Source organism: Vombatus ursinus, unplaced genomic scaffold (genome assembly GCF_900497805.2).
Source record: "Vombatus ursinus unplaced genomic scaffold, bare-nosed wombat genome assembly UNPS02015394.1, whole genome shotgun sequence".
In the NCBI taxonomy this organism is placed as follows: Eukaryota; Metazoa; Chordata; class Mammalia; order Diprotodontia; family Vombatidae; genus Vombatus; species Vombatus ursinus.
In genome coordinates this window covers 129,703-143,485 of record NW_020955172.1, presented here as the reverse complement: position 1 = coordinate 143,485, position 13,783 = coordinate 129,703, and the positions used below count along the sequence as shown (strand labels likewise).

The window sequence follows — 13,783 nt, the reverse complement described above, 5'->3', positions numbered from 1 at the left end:
CCTTCAAAGCAGCAAGGACAGGTTCGAAGCTTTAAACTAAAATCTAATGGAAATTCATTTTTTAAAGGAGGCTTGATGAAAAAGGAGGTTTTTTAAAATAGCAAATAATTATTAATTTTTCAGTTACCCTAGGGGAAAAACATTTATTTAATGCAACTACCATGGCAGAATCCGTGATCAAGCAAAAGGTGGTGGCTTGTATTTTCATTATTTCAAATATGCCTTCTGCAAGAAAGTACAGGTTAGTGTGCCTTTGGTAATGGCGGCGCTTCAGAAAAACAAATGCTACAGTCAAATTCAGAATTAAATGAAGGCTACGCTCTCCCGACACAGGACAAGGAGGCTGCAAATACCTGAAAATTAATATCTTAAAGAATTACAATTCCCATTTACAAAATGCTTCTGGAAGATGAGGAAAAGCGTCATCCTCCAGTTATATGTTCAGTCATTTTTCAGTCGTATCCAACTCTTTGTGACTCTATTTGGGGTTTCCTTGGCAGAGATACTGGAGTGAGTTGCCATTTCCTTCTCCAGCTCATTTTACAGATGAGGAAACTGAGGCCAACAGGGTGGAGTGATTTGCCCAGGGTCACACAGTTAGTATGTGTCTGAAGCTGAATTTGAATTCGGGTTTTCCTGACTCAAAGCCTGGCACTCTAACCACTGTGCCACTTAACTGCCCTCCTCCACTTAGAGCCTACCAGTTATTGGCTCATAGGATCATAAATTTAAGACTAGAAATTACCTTTGCCATTACTTAGTTTTATCCTCTCATTTTAGAGATGAGGAAACTGAGGCCCACAGTGCAGTTATTTGCCCAAGTTTACCACTAGGTAAGTAAATAGCAAAGCCAAGCTGGGATTCTGAGACACCAGTCCAAACTCCATTAGGAAAGGAGAAAATCAGGAATACTAGGGAATAGAGCAACAAAGTGAAGATTTTTTTAAGTTACATGGCTTTATTATATATTTAAAAGGAAAGGCAAGTCGTACACAATGGATTTGCAGTTTCATGTACAATCATCTTTTTTTTCTATTCTACTATGTTATGGAAATGTTTGTTTTATTTCTTAAGTTCAGAATAAATAAAATTAGAAAAGGTAAAAACTAGAAAACCAAATATGGTGGGGTTTTTAAAATATATTACCACATTATCCATTTTAAAAACACACAAAAAAAGACGCAAAGTTTTGAAGACAACTCATGGAAAAATTCCAAAATGTATTTTTAAAAGATTGTATGTGAACATTTAGAAATGGAAGGCGTGATTATTTAGAGCCCCCACTGCCTGAACAATGGCATATTATACTGGGCTGATTTTATTTCTCCCTTTTTTTTTTTGGACAATGTTAGATGTCTCCCACCTCTGCTTCTGACTCTCCAGATTTCGACATAATGCATCTAGAAACTTCTGAAAACCTTTCCAACTCGGAAAAGGTCTATCAACATCTAGGACCTTCTTACCCTAAAACCATTTTGGCCCCATTTTTCCAGCTTGGGTTGTGCTTTCATTCATACTCCTTGACTCACTGGACATAGTGGGAAGTTGGAATATTACTTGCTTTGCATTCCAAGCTCTTTCTACCACCAACATTTATTAACTTCCCTTCTTTGAGGTTCATTCAATATGTATTTTTCACCCATTCCATTCTAGATGTTGAACATTGACCCCTGGGATATTCTTTCATAGACAACAGACTTCCTACTTCCCAACTGAAGATTATTCATCAGGCTCTTAGAAAAAGATGCAAGATCAAGAGCTTGTGTGGTACGATATCGGCAGTGTGGTACAATAGAAAGAACACTGAATTAAGTCACTTAAGTCTCAGCCTCAGTTTCTTCATCTGTAAGGGGGGGCAGAGGGGGGAGGGGGGCTGGACTAGATGGTCTTTATGGTTCTTTCCAACAGTAGATCTATGATCCTATGACTTTTGAAACTGAACCCTGGAAGTGGAAAGGCTCAATTGTGGCTCTCGGAGAAAGCTAATCTCTGACTTTCGGCGGGGCTCAGCTTCATCGGCGGCTTCGAGACTGATGGACAGAGAGCCATCCAGGAGTCCCACTGAGCAGAGCTCCGTCATGTGTACCCCTTCCCAGAGCAGAGGTAAGAGTATTTAAAAGCTACAATACAAAGAAACTCCAGACTTTCTCAATAGCTTCTGGAGCCTTGTGAATTCAGCTCTTTCTCCATTGGGAGTCACTATTCCACTCCCTGCTTGGGTTACTGACACGCTGATGAGATTGTCTTTCCAAGTGTTCATCTTTACCTTGCTTGGTTCTTCCTGTCTGGCCATCATCCACCTTCAGGTTTTTCCTGGCTATGTTCCTGCTCACCCCATTCGCAGGCCTTGCTTAGACGAGCTCATGACCCTCCACACATACTTCCAGGGTCCGTGGCAGGAATCCTTTTGTTTTGGGGTTTGTTTTTAAATGGAAAAGGACCAACTCCTTCCAAAAAGCATGAGAGCCAGCTCTGCTGTGCCTTGCCGGGGCCGTGCCATGTCCACATGCCCAGGGGAAACAGGGCTGTGGCAACACGCAATTCAACTTCTCCTGCCCTTTAAGGCCAGAATGACGGTGTCGGCCATACCTGCAGTTACTTGCCATTTCCCAGTATGAATCAGTTCTCACTGAGAACATCTGACTCAATGCAGCCCTGAGACCAGGAGCGCCTCATCCATGGCCTGCGGAACCTTTGCGGGTCATACAGCTGCTGACCCAACTCCTGGAGAAGGACATGGTGTGCACACCATCCACAATGTGCTACGGCTGGAAAGAATTTTATTTTTGTCAAAACTAAGTGGGGTGTGGCTCCTTTCCTTGCCAAAGGGCTATTTTCTTCCAAGGCCCTGGTGTCTGCTGACCTTCATTTAAAGTTTAAGTACAATTAGGTCATTCTTTGCCTCTTTTTTCAAAGATGCAATAATTATTGCTAATAACAACGTTTAAATTTGAGTTACTCTTACTTTAGATTTGAGTACGTATACCCATAAAAGCATGCCTTACTCCACATGAGATATAAGCAGAAAAGTATCTCTCTATGTTAAGAAAAATGCAGAAGTGGTAGTCTACTTTTTGCACATGGAAACATCCACATTTGGGGATTCAGTGATATTAAAAAAAATCATATTGTTATAAAAACTGTCCATCACTAGCTGTGGGACTCCGGGCAAGTTGCTTCTCCTTTCTGGACCTCTATCATCCCTTCCATCTCTGGAATGCTCTGAGCTTAAAGAACTTCCCTAGGCCTCCATCTATTTTCATTGGAATAAATGAGGGGATAGGCTGAGCTTATTTCTCAGGTCCCAACTAGATTAACCTTGCAGATGGCCAAGGTGCCATCCAGCACTGAAATGCTCTGGCCCTAATTCACTTCTCCTTAGGATTTGACTTCCTCGACCATAAAAAGAAGGACCCAACCTAGCTGATCTCTCGGGTCCCTCCCAGGTCTAAGCCTCCGGTGCTAGAAACTGCACGAAGGGAAGCTCCCCCACGCTACCATCTTGTTTCCCTTACCTAGTTTGCATTATTCAAACGTAAACATGCTTCCAAAGGTTGGCACAGTTGATAGAACAATGGAGCTGGAGTCAAGAAGAGCCCAGTTCAAATCAGGCCTCCAACCCTCCCCAGCTGTGTGATCCTGGCCAAGTCACTTGACCTCTGGCTGCCTGAGTTTCTAGCCATCCCTTCAGTTCTCCTCCAGATTTGCCCATGACCATCTCTCTTCTTTCCCCTTCATCTCTCTCCCCGTTTCTGCTTCCTTTTACATGTTGTCTTCTCAATTCCAAGGTAAGCTCCTTGAGGACAGGGACACTTTCTTTTTGGGGATATTGGTATCCCCATCGCTTAGCACAGTGCCTGGCCCAGAATAAGCGCCCAATCAACACTTGTTGACTGACTGACTGTGGATAACAACAGCATCTGCCTCCGGAGTTTTGGTGAGGAACAAATACTTGTAAAGTGCTTAGCAAACCTTAAAGCATTGCATAAATGCCACTGGCTGTATTATCACCTGGACCCATTTTTATCACAGAAGCTGTGGTCTTAAGGCCAGCTATGGTGATGGGGAAGGCGGCGGGGGAAGCTGTTTTTTAAGTAGTGGTTTTGGTAACACATTTGGGGCTCCCAGGAAAAGCAACAAGCTTCTGGAAAAAATGTGCGTCAGCACAGTGGGTAACTCAGGGCACTCTCTTCATTTCCAGGAGCTCCCCTGGCCTTCCCCAGGATAAGCTCATCACCAACTGGTTCAGCTTTGACACTCAACACCTCAGCACTCTGACTGGAGGCTGGGGCAAAGCACTCTTCCCAAGGCCTCCCTTTATAGAGGAATCGGACGTTTCAGGGAATAGGCCAGGCACTCTCAGGGTCCCTCCCCTTTTTAGCTTCCCCCTTTAGACTGTAAACTCCATGATGGCAGAGACTGTCCTTTTTTGTTTCCCCAGGGCCTGGCACACAGTAGGCACTGAATAAATGTTAACTGACTATTGCTCAACTTGACCTTCCACGGTGTAGCTGAACTGGGAGACAGGGGAGACCTGGATTCAAATCCTGCCTCTGACATTGATTAGCTATGTGGCCTCAGTTTCCTCACCTAAAAATGAGGCTAATGCCTCCCAGGGATGGGGAGAGGACCAAATGTAAGTAAAGCATTTGGCAAACCTGTGTGACTAGCAAATCTCTTAAACCTGTCTGCCTCAGTTTCCTCAACTGTAAAATGAACTGGAGAAGGAAATGGCAAACCACGCCAGTATTTCTGCCAAGAAAACCCTAAATGGGGTCACAAAGACTTGGATATGACTGAGAAATGATTGAACAAACAATTGGAGGCCCAGACATAGGAGTCACTTGCCCAAGGCTTCACGGAGGGAGAGGTCCCCTGACTCCAGGACTCCTTCCTCTTTACTGTTCTGTCTCAGAGGAAAGGGTATGTGTATATATATATGCCACAAGAGTTGGAATGTTCTCACTTAAGGACATGGTCTATAAACTTGTAGGTTGACTGGTATTTTTACAGATGCCAATCTTTAAATGTTACTAATGTATTATCTACAATTAAGAAGGAATTTGAAATGAGTCTGTTGGAGCAGGAATGAACAAGGAAGCAGTACAGACTGGCCAGAGGCCCAGATTTGGAATCAGAAGGCCGAGGGTGGAATTCGGCTATTTACTGCCTGAGGGCCAGTGGAGGAGTCACTTTTCCTCTTCTTTTAACATGAGAGCTTTGAATTAGCTGATGCCTTAGGTCACTTTGAGCTTTTCTGCATATGCTCAGGAGATGCTAAGTCTGCTCTCCTCTCTGCTCTGGGCTAGCAACATCAGAACTGTCTGGGCAGGACCAGACCGAATGACCTCGTGGAGATTCTGTCTCATCTTCCAACTATAAAAAAGCATCAGTGTTCACTGACGTTATTTTACAGCTGAGGAAACTGAGGCCCAAAGAGAAGTGACTTCCCTAAGGTCACAGGCTTTGAAAACACCAGAGGATATAAATTTTACCTGTGTTTAAAACCACCTGCAAAATGAGCAGTTCCGGCAGCTATCAACTTTGGGCCCATGAGCTACTAAAAACACTCACTCCTAGATGTTAAATAAAGCCCTGAGTCTTCCTTCTGGGAGCCTGAAGCTTTGTTTTTGACTTTTTCAAAGCGTGTGGTTATGGGCTAGGCCTGACTTGGGTGGCTCTGGTGGTTCACAGCCACAGTAAACCAGGAAACAATCACTGTGACCGTCCAGCTATTACCATCTGGGAAGAAGGCTGCAAACTTTCAGAAAGTTTCTATCCTCAGAGTACCAGTTTGTTTCTCCAAACCCCCTCTGATCTCCACCCACTGCACACACCTTCAAATCCCAAATTCCCACTGCAAGGTGTAAAGGAGAAACACTGGAAAAGGAAACTGAGTTCAAAGCCCGACTCTACCCCTGTGACCTTGAGCACATCATCTCACTTCTCCAGAAAAATGAGGGGGTTGACCCAGACATCCCCTAAAGCCCCTTCTGGCTTTACATCTATAAAAACCTTCAAAGTCTTGAAAAGTCAAACAGCAGCATTATTCTTTCAGCCTGGCAGGCTGAAAAGCAGTTGGTAAAAATGCAAGTTTGCCCCTCTACTTTGTAGCAGGGCAATATAATGAGTCTCCAACTTACAAAGTCCTCAAAGTAATCAGTTCTTAGGAATGGGAATAACATAATCCTTTTAAAATGATACATCCTGCCTAATGGGGAAATATGTTTCCATGATTGCACACGTATAACCTATATCAGATTGCTTGGGGAAGGAGGAGGAAAGGGTAGGAGAGAGAAAAAAATTTGGAACTCAAAATTTTATAAAAAATGAATGTTGAAAACTATTGTTACATCTAATTGGGAAAAAAATAAAATACTATTTACAAAAATAAAATAAAATAAAATGATACATCCTTGATAGAGGCCAGGCCCCCAGTTAGCCCCCAAATGCCTGATGGGCTCCCAGTCAGACAGTCATCAAGAACCAACTAGACTACAAAAAAGGAGGGGGAAAAGGGGGGGGGGAAGGGAAAGAAAGGAAAGGGAGAGAAATAGGAGCAAGGTTTCTCAAGGTAACTGGGCCAGAGTGCGAAGGTCATCATGGGAGAGATTGCCCAAGGTGAAATGAACTGATCTCCCAGTGGTAAAAACACAAAAGCAGAGAGAGAAGGAACTTTAAATGTATGAATATGATCAGTCATCAAGAGAGGGGCAGCCAGTGGAATATGGAGATAGCACACAGGAGAGTGGAAAGAGTCCTGGATGTGGAAGAGATCAGGACGGCAAGCCTGACTGTGACTCAGAAAGGGATTCCGTTCCCTTCTCTGTGAAATGAGGAGATTGGATCAGGTGATCTCTACCAGGTCACCACTAAATCCCATGATCCTAGGAGATATTAAATTAAATGGCTCCCAGATCTAGCCAAAAGATGGTCATATAAGCCAAAGATAGCTTGGCAGCTGGGGCACAAGTGAGGCCAGTGAATGGCCTTGGCCAGTACAGGGAAGGGAAGCCAGTCAATGTACGAGAAGATGGTATTTCACCTAAAAAGCTAAAGTTTCCAAGTTCGGTATGCCCTATCCTAAGCCTGATTTAAGAGGGGCTTCCCAGGCATATGAGCTATGTAGGGTCATCATTTTTCCCCACTACTAATGGTCTTCTTTAATTATATTACTTCAATAACTTAACATATTACCTGAATAATTTCAGCAATGCTGCTAGATGCCTTCAATGAGGATGAAAACAGCATCGAGGTCAACTACAGCAATGATAGTAAATTATTTAACTTGAAAAGGCTACAAACCAAGATGAAAGTGGAAGAAGAGTTGGTACCCAACTTTTTGTTCACAGGTGATTGTGCACTCAATGCAGTCTCTGAGGCCGAGATGCAACACAGTATGGATTCTCTGCCACTTGTGCTCATTTTGGCCTGATGATTAACACCAAGAAAACAGAGGTTCTCCACCAATCAGCACCACACCATCCATATGTGGAACTATCAGGTACAACAAATGGAGAAATTCCGAATGCTGTGGATAAATTCACTTACCTTGGCAGTATACTTTCCAGGGATGTCCACGTAGATGATGAGGTTGATACACACATTGGCAGAGCTAGCTCAGTATTTGGGAGGCTCCAAAAGGTGTGGGAGAGAAGATGTATTAGCCTGCCCACCAAACTGAAGGTCTGCAGAGCTGTTGTGCTGACCTCACTGTTGTTTGCCTGTGAAACCTGGACAATCTACCAGTGCTATGTCAGGAAACGGAATCACTTCCATCTGAATTCTTAGGAAGATACTGAAGATTACCTGGCAAGATAACATACTGGGGGGGCAATTAGATGGCGCAGTGGATAGAGCACCGGCCCTGGATTCAGGAAGACCTGAATTCAAATCTGGCCTCAGATACTTGAAGACCTGAGTTCAAATCTAGCCTCAGACACTTGACACTTACTAGCTGTGTGACCCTGGGCAAGTCACTTCACCCCATTGCCTCTCCAAAAAAAAAAAAAAAAAAGATAAGGGCACTGAGGTCCTCTCTCGAGCTGAACTGCCAAGCATTCAAACTCTACTGCAGAGAGCATAACTGGTCACGTTGTTCAAATGCAAAATGTATGTTTGCCTAAAAGACTGCTTTGTGGAAAACTCACACAAGGCAAGCGCGCACATGGAGATCAGAAGAAGTGATACAAGGACACTCTCAAGGTCTCTCCGAAAAACTTTGGATTTGATTGTGAGCCATGAGAGACACTGGCACAGGACCGCCCAGTATGGCGTGCCTGCATCGAAGCAGGCACCACGCTCTATGAGCCAAGCAGAATTGCAGTAGACCAAAAGGAACCATATTTAAAAACCATATTTAAAAAAAAAACAAACTACCTTTCTCCTCCCCCCCTACAAGCCAACTGTGAATAGCATTTCCTACGATTGTATGCTGTAAGATTCTACTCCATCCTGCCTCCACACCTGCTAACTAAATCCAAGGCATGGAAACAATTTCTGGCAGGCTGACTTTTTCAAACCCATTTTAATTTAGTAGGAGTATAGAAAGTTCCCCTCTCTTCTTTAAGGGAGACATTTCTGGAGGATTGGTCATTCATTTGGGGTCATTGTGAGGAGTAGCAATTTCTACTTTAAACGCTGCCAAGGTCTTGCATAACATCAAAGGCAGTAACTGCAGCTTTTCCCAAACCCAGCAGTCACTGCTCAATAGACTTTCCCCCAGGTTAACTTGTTGGTTGGAGCAGCTGTGGTGCCACTGAAAGATTTTGAAGAATTCAATATTTCTTAAACACCTCCTGTGTGCCAGGACATTGGGCTAGATGCTAGGAATACAAAGAAGGGCCCCTGCCCTCCAAGGGCTGACACTCTCCAGAGAGCAGGGAAGGCTTCCCCTTATATGAACGCTACGTAAAACGGGAGAGGGGTGCCTAACATCTGGGTGAATCAGTGGATGAGCTTCAGGTGCTGGACGTGTGCCAGGCACAGCTGGAGGAGGAGCTGCTGAGTTGAGCTTTGAAGGGATTCCAAGAGGTGAGGGTGAGGAGGGAAAGCATTCCAGCCTGTGGAGCAGACATAGAAGCAAGGGATGGACAGAATGTCATCTGGGCCAGGTTGACTGGAAAGTAGAATCTCTGAAGGAGAATCACATGAAATCCGACTGGAAAGACAGGTTGGACTGGGAGAGGCTTTCTCTGACAGGTGATAGGGGGCCACAGACACTTCTTGAGCAGAGAAGGGACACGGGCGGCTCTGGTGTCCACGAAGGACTGGCCGAGACAGGCTGAAAGCAGGACACCAATTTAGAGACTATTGCAATAACCAAGATAAGCGGGCCTTTGGTGTCACACCCCCTTGGTTTGCTTCCTTTCTCCACCACTTCCTGGCTACTGAAGCAAGTCTCTTAAACTCACTGAACTCAGTTTCTTCATCTGTAAAATGAGAATAATATGTGTGTGTGACTTACCTTAACAAGGAGCTGTGAAGCTCCAACACAATAATACACATGGCAGCGTTTCGTAAACCTGGAGTCTGAAGAGGATGACAGGACTAGCCAGCAGCCAAAACCCTGGCAACCCCTGGGACTTCAATCCTGCAAGGGTATGATTAGCCTCACTTTGTAGATGGAAAAGCTGCGGCTTTGAGACACTGAGTTACTTGGTCCATGGTCACACAACTAGTAAAGGCAGGAGGCAGGGTTTGCACCCAGGTCTCTCTGTCTCCTGATGGCCAGTGCAGGGTTTTTTCCCCCACCACCTCCTACTGCCTCTCTATCACAGTTGGTTAAGGAATGACAATGCTCCAGCTTTGCTAAGACATGAAAAATGTTAAAAGTGAACTGTGGTTCCCTAAATAGCTAGGGGCCCTTGGAAATCAGCTCATCTAAAACTGTCCACTTTGGGTTTTCACCTGCACTTCTGCCTTCTTGATGGCATACTATTAGTTCCATGTTTATCTGTCCTTCCCGTGCCCGTGTATCAACACGGTGTTCTGGGTGAACCATTCAAGCTCAATTACACTCACAGAATGCACAGAACACTTGCTGCAGGGGCAGGCGTGAGTCACTAGGGGTGGCAAAGGAGTGTCCATCAGAAACACAACCCTGGCAACGTATCTCCTTTAACTTTTTCTTTTTTTTTAAGGCAATTGGGGTTAAGTGACTTGCCCAGGATCACACAGCCTAGTAAGTGTTAAGTGTTTGGTCTGAGGCCAGATTTGAACTCAGGTCCTCCTGACTTCAGGGCCGATGCTCTATCCACTGCGCCACCTAGCTGCCCCAAAGAGCACCTTTAACATTTTCTTAAATGTAACCTATGACTTTATACGACACGTATGTGCAGTTGGAGAGAAGGCAGCCTGTTACGTCCAGAGCACTGTGCTAGGCACTGGAGGAGACACGAGGCTTAGCTCTGGCCCAGTCCATGCCCTCCAAAAGCAGACAGCCTAGAATGGAGGATAAGATCCCAGAAGATCATTCTTCTGCACACACAGCACCTCGCAGGGGCTCCAGGATACTGAAAGAGGAAAATCATCCATTTGGTTGGGGAAGGGGGCAGTGGGTAGGTTGCAGAAGGCCAGGTTTCCGTGAAGACTGCGTGGAGGAGGTGGCATTGGAGCTGGTCTTGACAGGATGAGTAGGAATCTAACAGATGAAGGACATTGAGAACGGGTTCCAGGAACGGCGAAGAGCAAGTACGAGTGAGACAGAAGAGACATAACAGTACAATATACATGCAAGGGCCAAAGTTGTCTTCGTTTGGCCAGAGCCAAGAAGACAGAGTCTAGAATATGAGACGTGGCTGGCAAGGTAGGCTGGAGCCAGACTGGGGGAGGCCTCGAATCCCAGAATCTTACTTGCTACACAGTAGGAAGCTGCTGACGGTTCCTGAGCAGAGAAGTGACAGAAGAGATGTAGGCATATGAAAAACTAATAGAAAGAAGGCAAATTCTGGCTGGTCCTGCATGATGATCTACTGAACCTTTTGGAAACCTTGTATCAATGCCAACAGTGGCCCATGAAATATACTTTGGATTCACCGTACTTTGGATTCCTATAGCACCTGTCTGCTGAGGAGCTAAGCCATGCAGAGATCTCATTTATCCTTTCAACATGTCTGTAAGAGAGATAGAAAACAGATGGCATGCTCTCTAAAATGTAAAATCCAGATGGCAACACGGACAGCTTCAATGGCCTCCTTCAGAACAGCATGCAGAGGGCTTTCAAATACATCTCAGTTGACTCTGCATGCACTGCTTTTTCCAATAGATGGCACTACCTCCAGGTCACAAAGAAAACTTCCTAAATTTATCAAAGAAGACTCTGTTTATTACATAATGTCAAGAGGTTTAGTAGGCCATAGGCTATGTCCTCTGCTCTTTCGCTAATTCAAGGATCCTCCATTATTTTGCTAATGTGAATATTGCCTCTACTGACAGAGACTGAAATCCCCGAACAAACTCAGTAGACCAAGTTCTCATGACGGCATGGACAAAAAAGAGCCTGGTAACGAACCTCTCTGAATTGTCTGGCCCTCAGAAGACACATAGTCCACAATTAAATGTAACAAAATTCAATGTTGGTGGGGCCGTGGAGAAACAGATACATTCAATCATGGCTGATGGAACTTCAAACCTGTAGAATCTTTGGGGAGAATAATCTAGCAGTCCACGGGAAAGTAATTAAGGCTTCACTAGAATGATAGGTACCTGTTACATAATTATTACAGTAACCAAATGACCTGAATAATTGGCTCATTTCAGGGAGTATCCATACCTTTAGCCTTATTGTTGTTGGGTGTGTCCGCTCTTCTGTAACCCCTTTTGGGGTTTTCGTGGCAGAGATACTGGAGTGGTTTGTCATTTCCTTCTCCAGCTCATTTTACAAATGAGGAAACGGAGGCAAAATGAGGTCAGTTTAATCGACTTGCCCAGGGTCATACAGCTAGGAAGTGTCTGAAGCCAGATGTGAATTCAGGAAGTTGAGTCCTCCCGACTCCAGGCCCTGTGCTCTATCCACTGCAACACCTACCTGCCACTTTAGCCTTATTACCATAAGTTAAAATAGAAAAACAATAAATTTCTTCCCCAAGCTCTCCTAGATCACAGAGGAGTGCAGCACCCTAACTCCCACAAGGCTGGGTGAGTAGAGTGTGTGGGGAGCCGCAAGTCTCTGTAAACTCTTTTAATTCAGAGGCAAAGTTAGTAAATGTGAAGGCAAAAGGTTCTTGTAAGAAAATCAGGTTGAGGGTGGAGCCCAGAAGGAAGGGAAGGGAAACGGTGGTTCTTACGCATGATTTCCAAATACAGCCTGCACTAAGACACCTTCTACTCAAAGGACAGCCGCTCTTCTCAAATCCCTTTCTCTAGGAGGCAGCCAAAGATTAAGGAAAGTAGACACCTAGAAACAGTAGGAACTGGTTGTCGCTGTTGTTTTCCAAAGCAACAATTCTTGGGCAAAAACCACAAGTCACCCACCTTCAGTTGGAGCCATGGACTTCCCAAAAAGCACCACTCAAGCCAGCACTATAGCCGAGGTTGAAACAAACTCCAAGACTCTGCACGGCACCACACCCCGGCACTCCCACCAGACACATCTTTCAAACTTCCAGACACCAGAAGCCAAGCCCACACTTTCCTTTTCTGGATTTCCTCCCATCCAGAGAAAGGACTTCTTCATTAGTGAAAGTAACAAATGTTTCTAAGCTTCCTTTCTGAAGACTACCTTTCTCCCCCACATGTTTGATGCAGACGTTAATTCTGAAATCGTCTGGATACAATCAAAGTTTGGCTTCTGTATCAAATAATGAAAAGAGAAAACAGCTTTGCACCCAGATTTATACATGCTCAGATACAATGGTGGAGTTCAATCATGTAGGCTCAGAAGCACATTCTCTCAGCAACTTCCTGGAAGAGCTAAGAAGGAGCAGCCCCAGAGACAGGCTACAGGCCAACGGGTTGACCTCTCAGCTACACTGAGGCCAACAAAAATCGTGGCTTTAGCACTTGGGCATTATTGCCAACCCCGTCTTCTTTTTAGTAACCCAACCACAGGGGTTCAGGTCCTGGGACCTTGGGGCTAAATTTAACTTTCAGGTTCTGACAGTGTGCTACATAATGATGTTACTGCAATAGAAACACTTCGTAAGATTGAATTCTAAACCTTTTTAGAAAAGGATAAATGTGTGACCTAGCACCTTTATGGCCCAGTATAGGTAGCATTGAACTCTGGCCCAGTTTTCTATGCCCAGCTAGGAATTCCCATCCATCCATGCAAATTCAATGATGGGGGCAGCTAGGTGGCAAAGTGGATAGAGCACTGGCCCTGGAGTCAGGAGGACCTGAGTTCAAATCTGGCCTTAGATACCTGACACTTAATAACTGTGTGACCCTGGGCAAGTCACTTAACCCCAATTGCCTCACCAGAGAAAAAAAAAAAGCAAAAAAAAAAAATTCAATGATGACAGCTGACTAAAGATTGGAGTCTTCAGTTTCCATTGTCTAACATAGACTAAGCATTATTCAGTTGACTGTGTCAATTTTAGAGATGGGAAAACTAAGGCATAAAGGAGATGACCTGCCGAGTCTCTCTAGGTAGCACTTATGGGTGTCATTGGTGACAGCTGTGGTAATTGGACTTGTGACCTTCTGAGAGGGTCTCCCTGTGAACTTTTCTAAAACTACTTGTTATTACTGTGACTTTGGCATATGCTGCCTCTGGTCCATAGCTTGACCTTAGGCAAGTCACTCGGCCTCTTTTTACCTCTTTGCAACAGAGCCCCTACCT

At 44.7% G+C, this 13,783-nt stretch overlaps 1 protein-coding gene across 1 annotated transcript in view; it reads right to left on the bottom strand.

Moving 5' to 3' along the window:
• The window catches only part of PLS3 (plastin 3), an 85,333-nt gene extending 72,828 nt beyond the window's left edge, over positions 1-12,505 (bottom strand). Inside the window, exon 1 of the mRNA XM_027847230.1 lies at positions 12,475-12,505. Within this exon, the coding sequence (XP_027703031.1) occupies positions 12,475-12,490 (16 nt within the window). The 5' untranslated portion in view covers positions 12,491-12,505. The remainder of the gene's footprint in view (positions 1-12,474) is intronic.
• Positions 12,506-13,783: the final 1,278 nt, after the last annotated feature.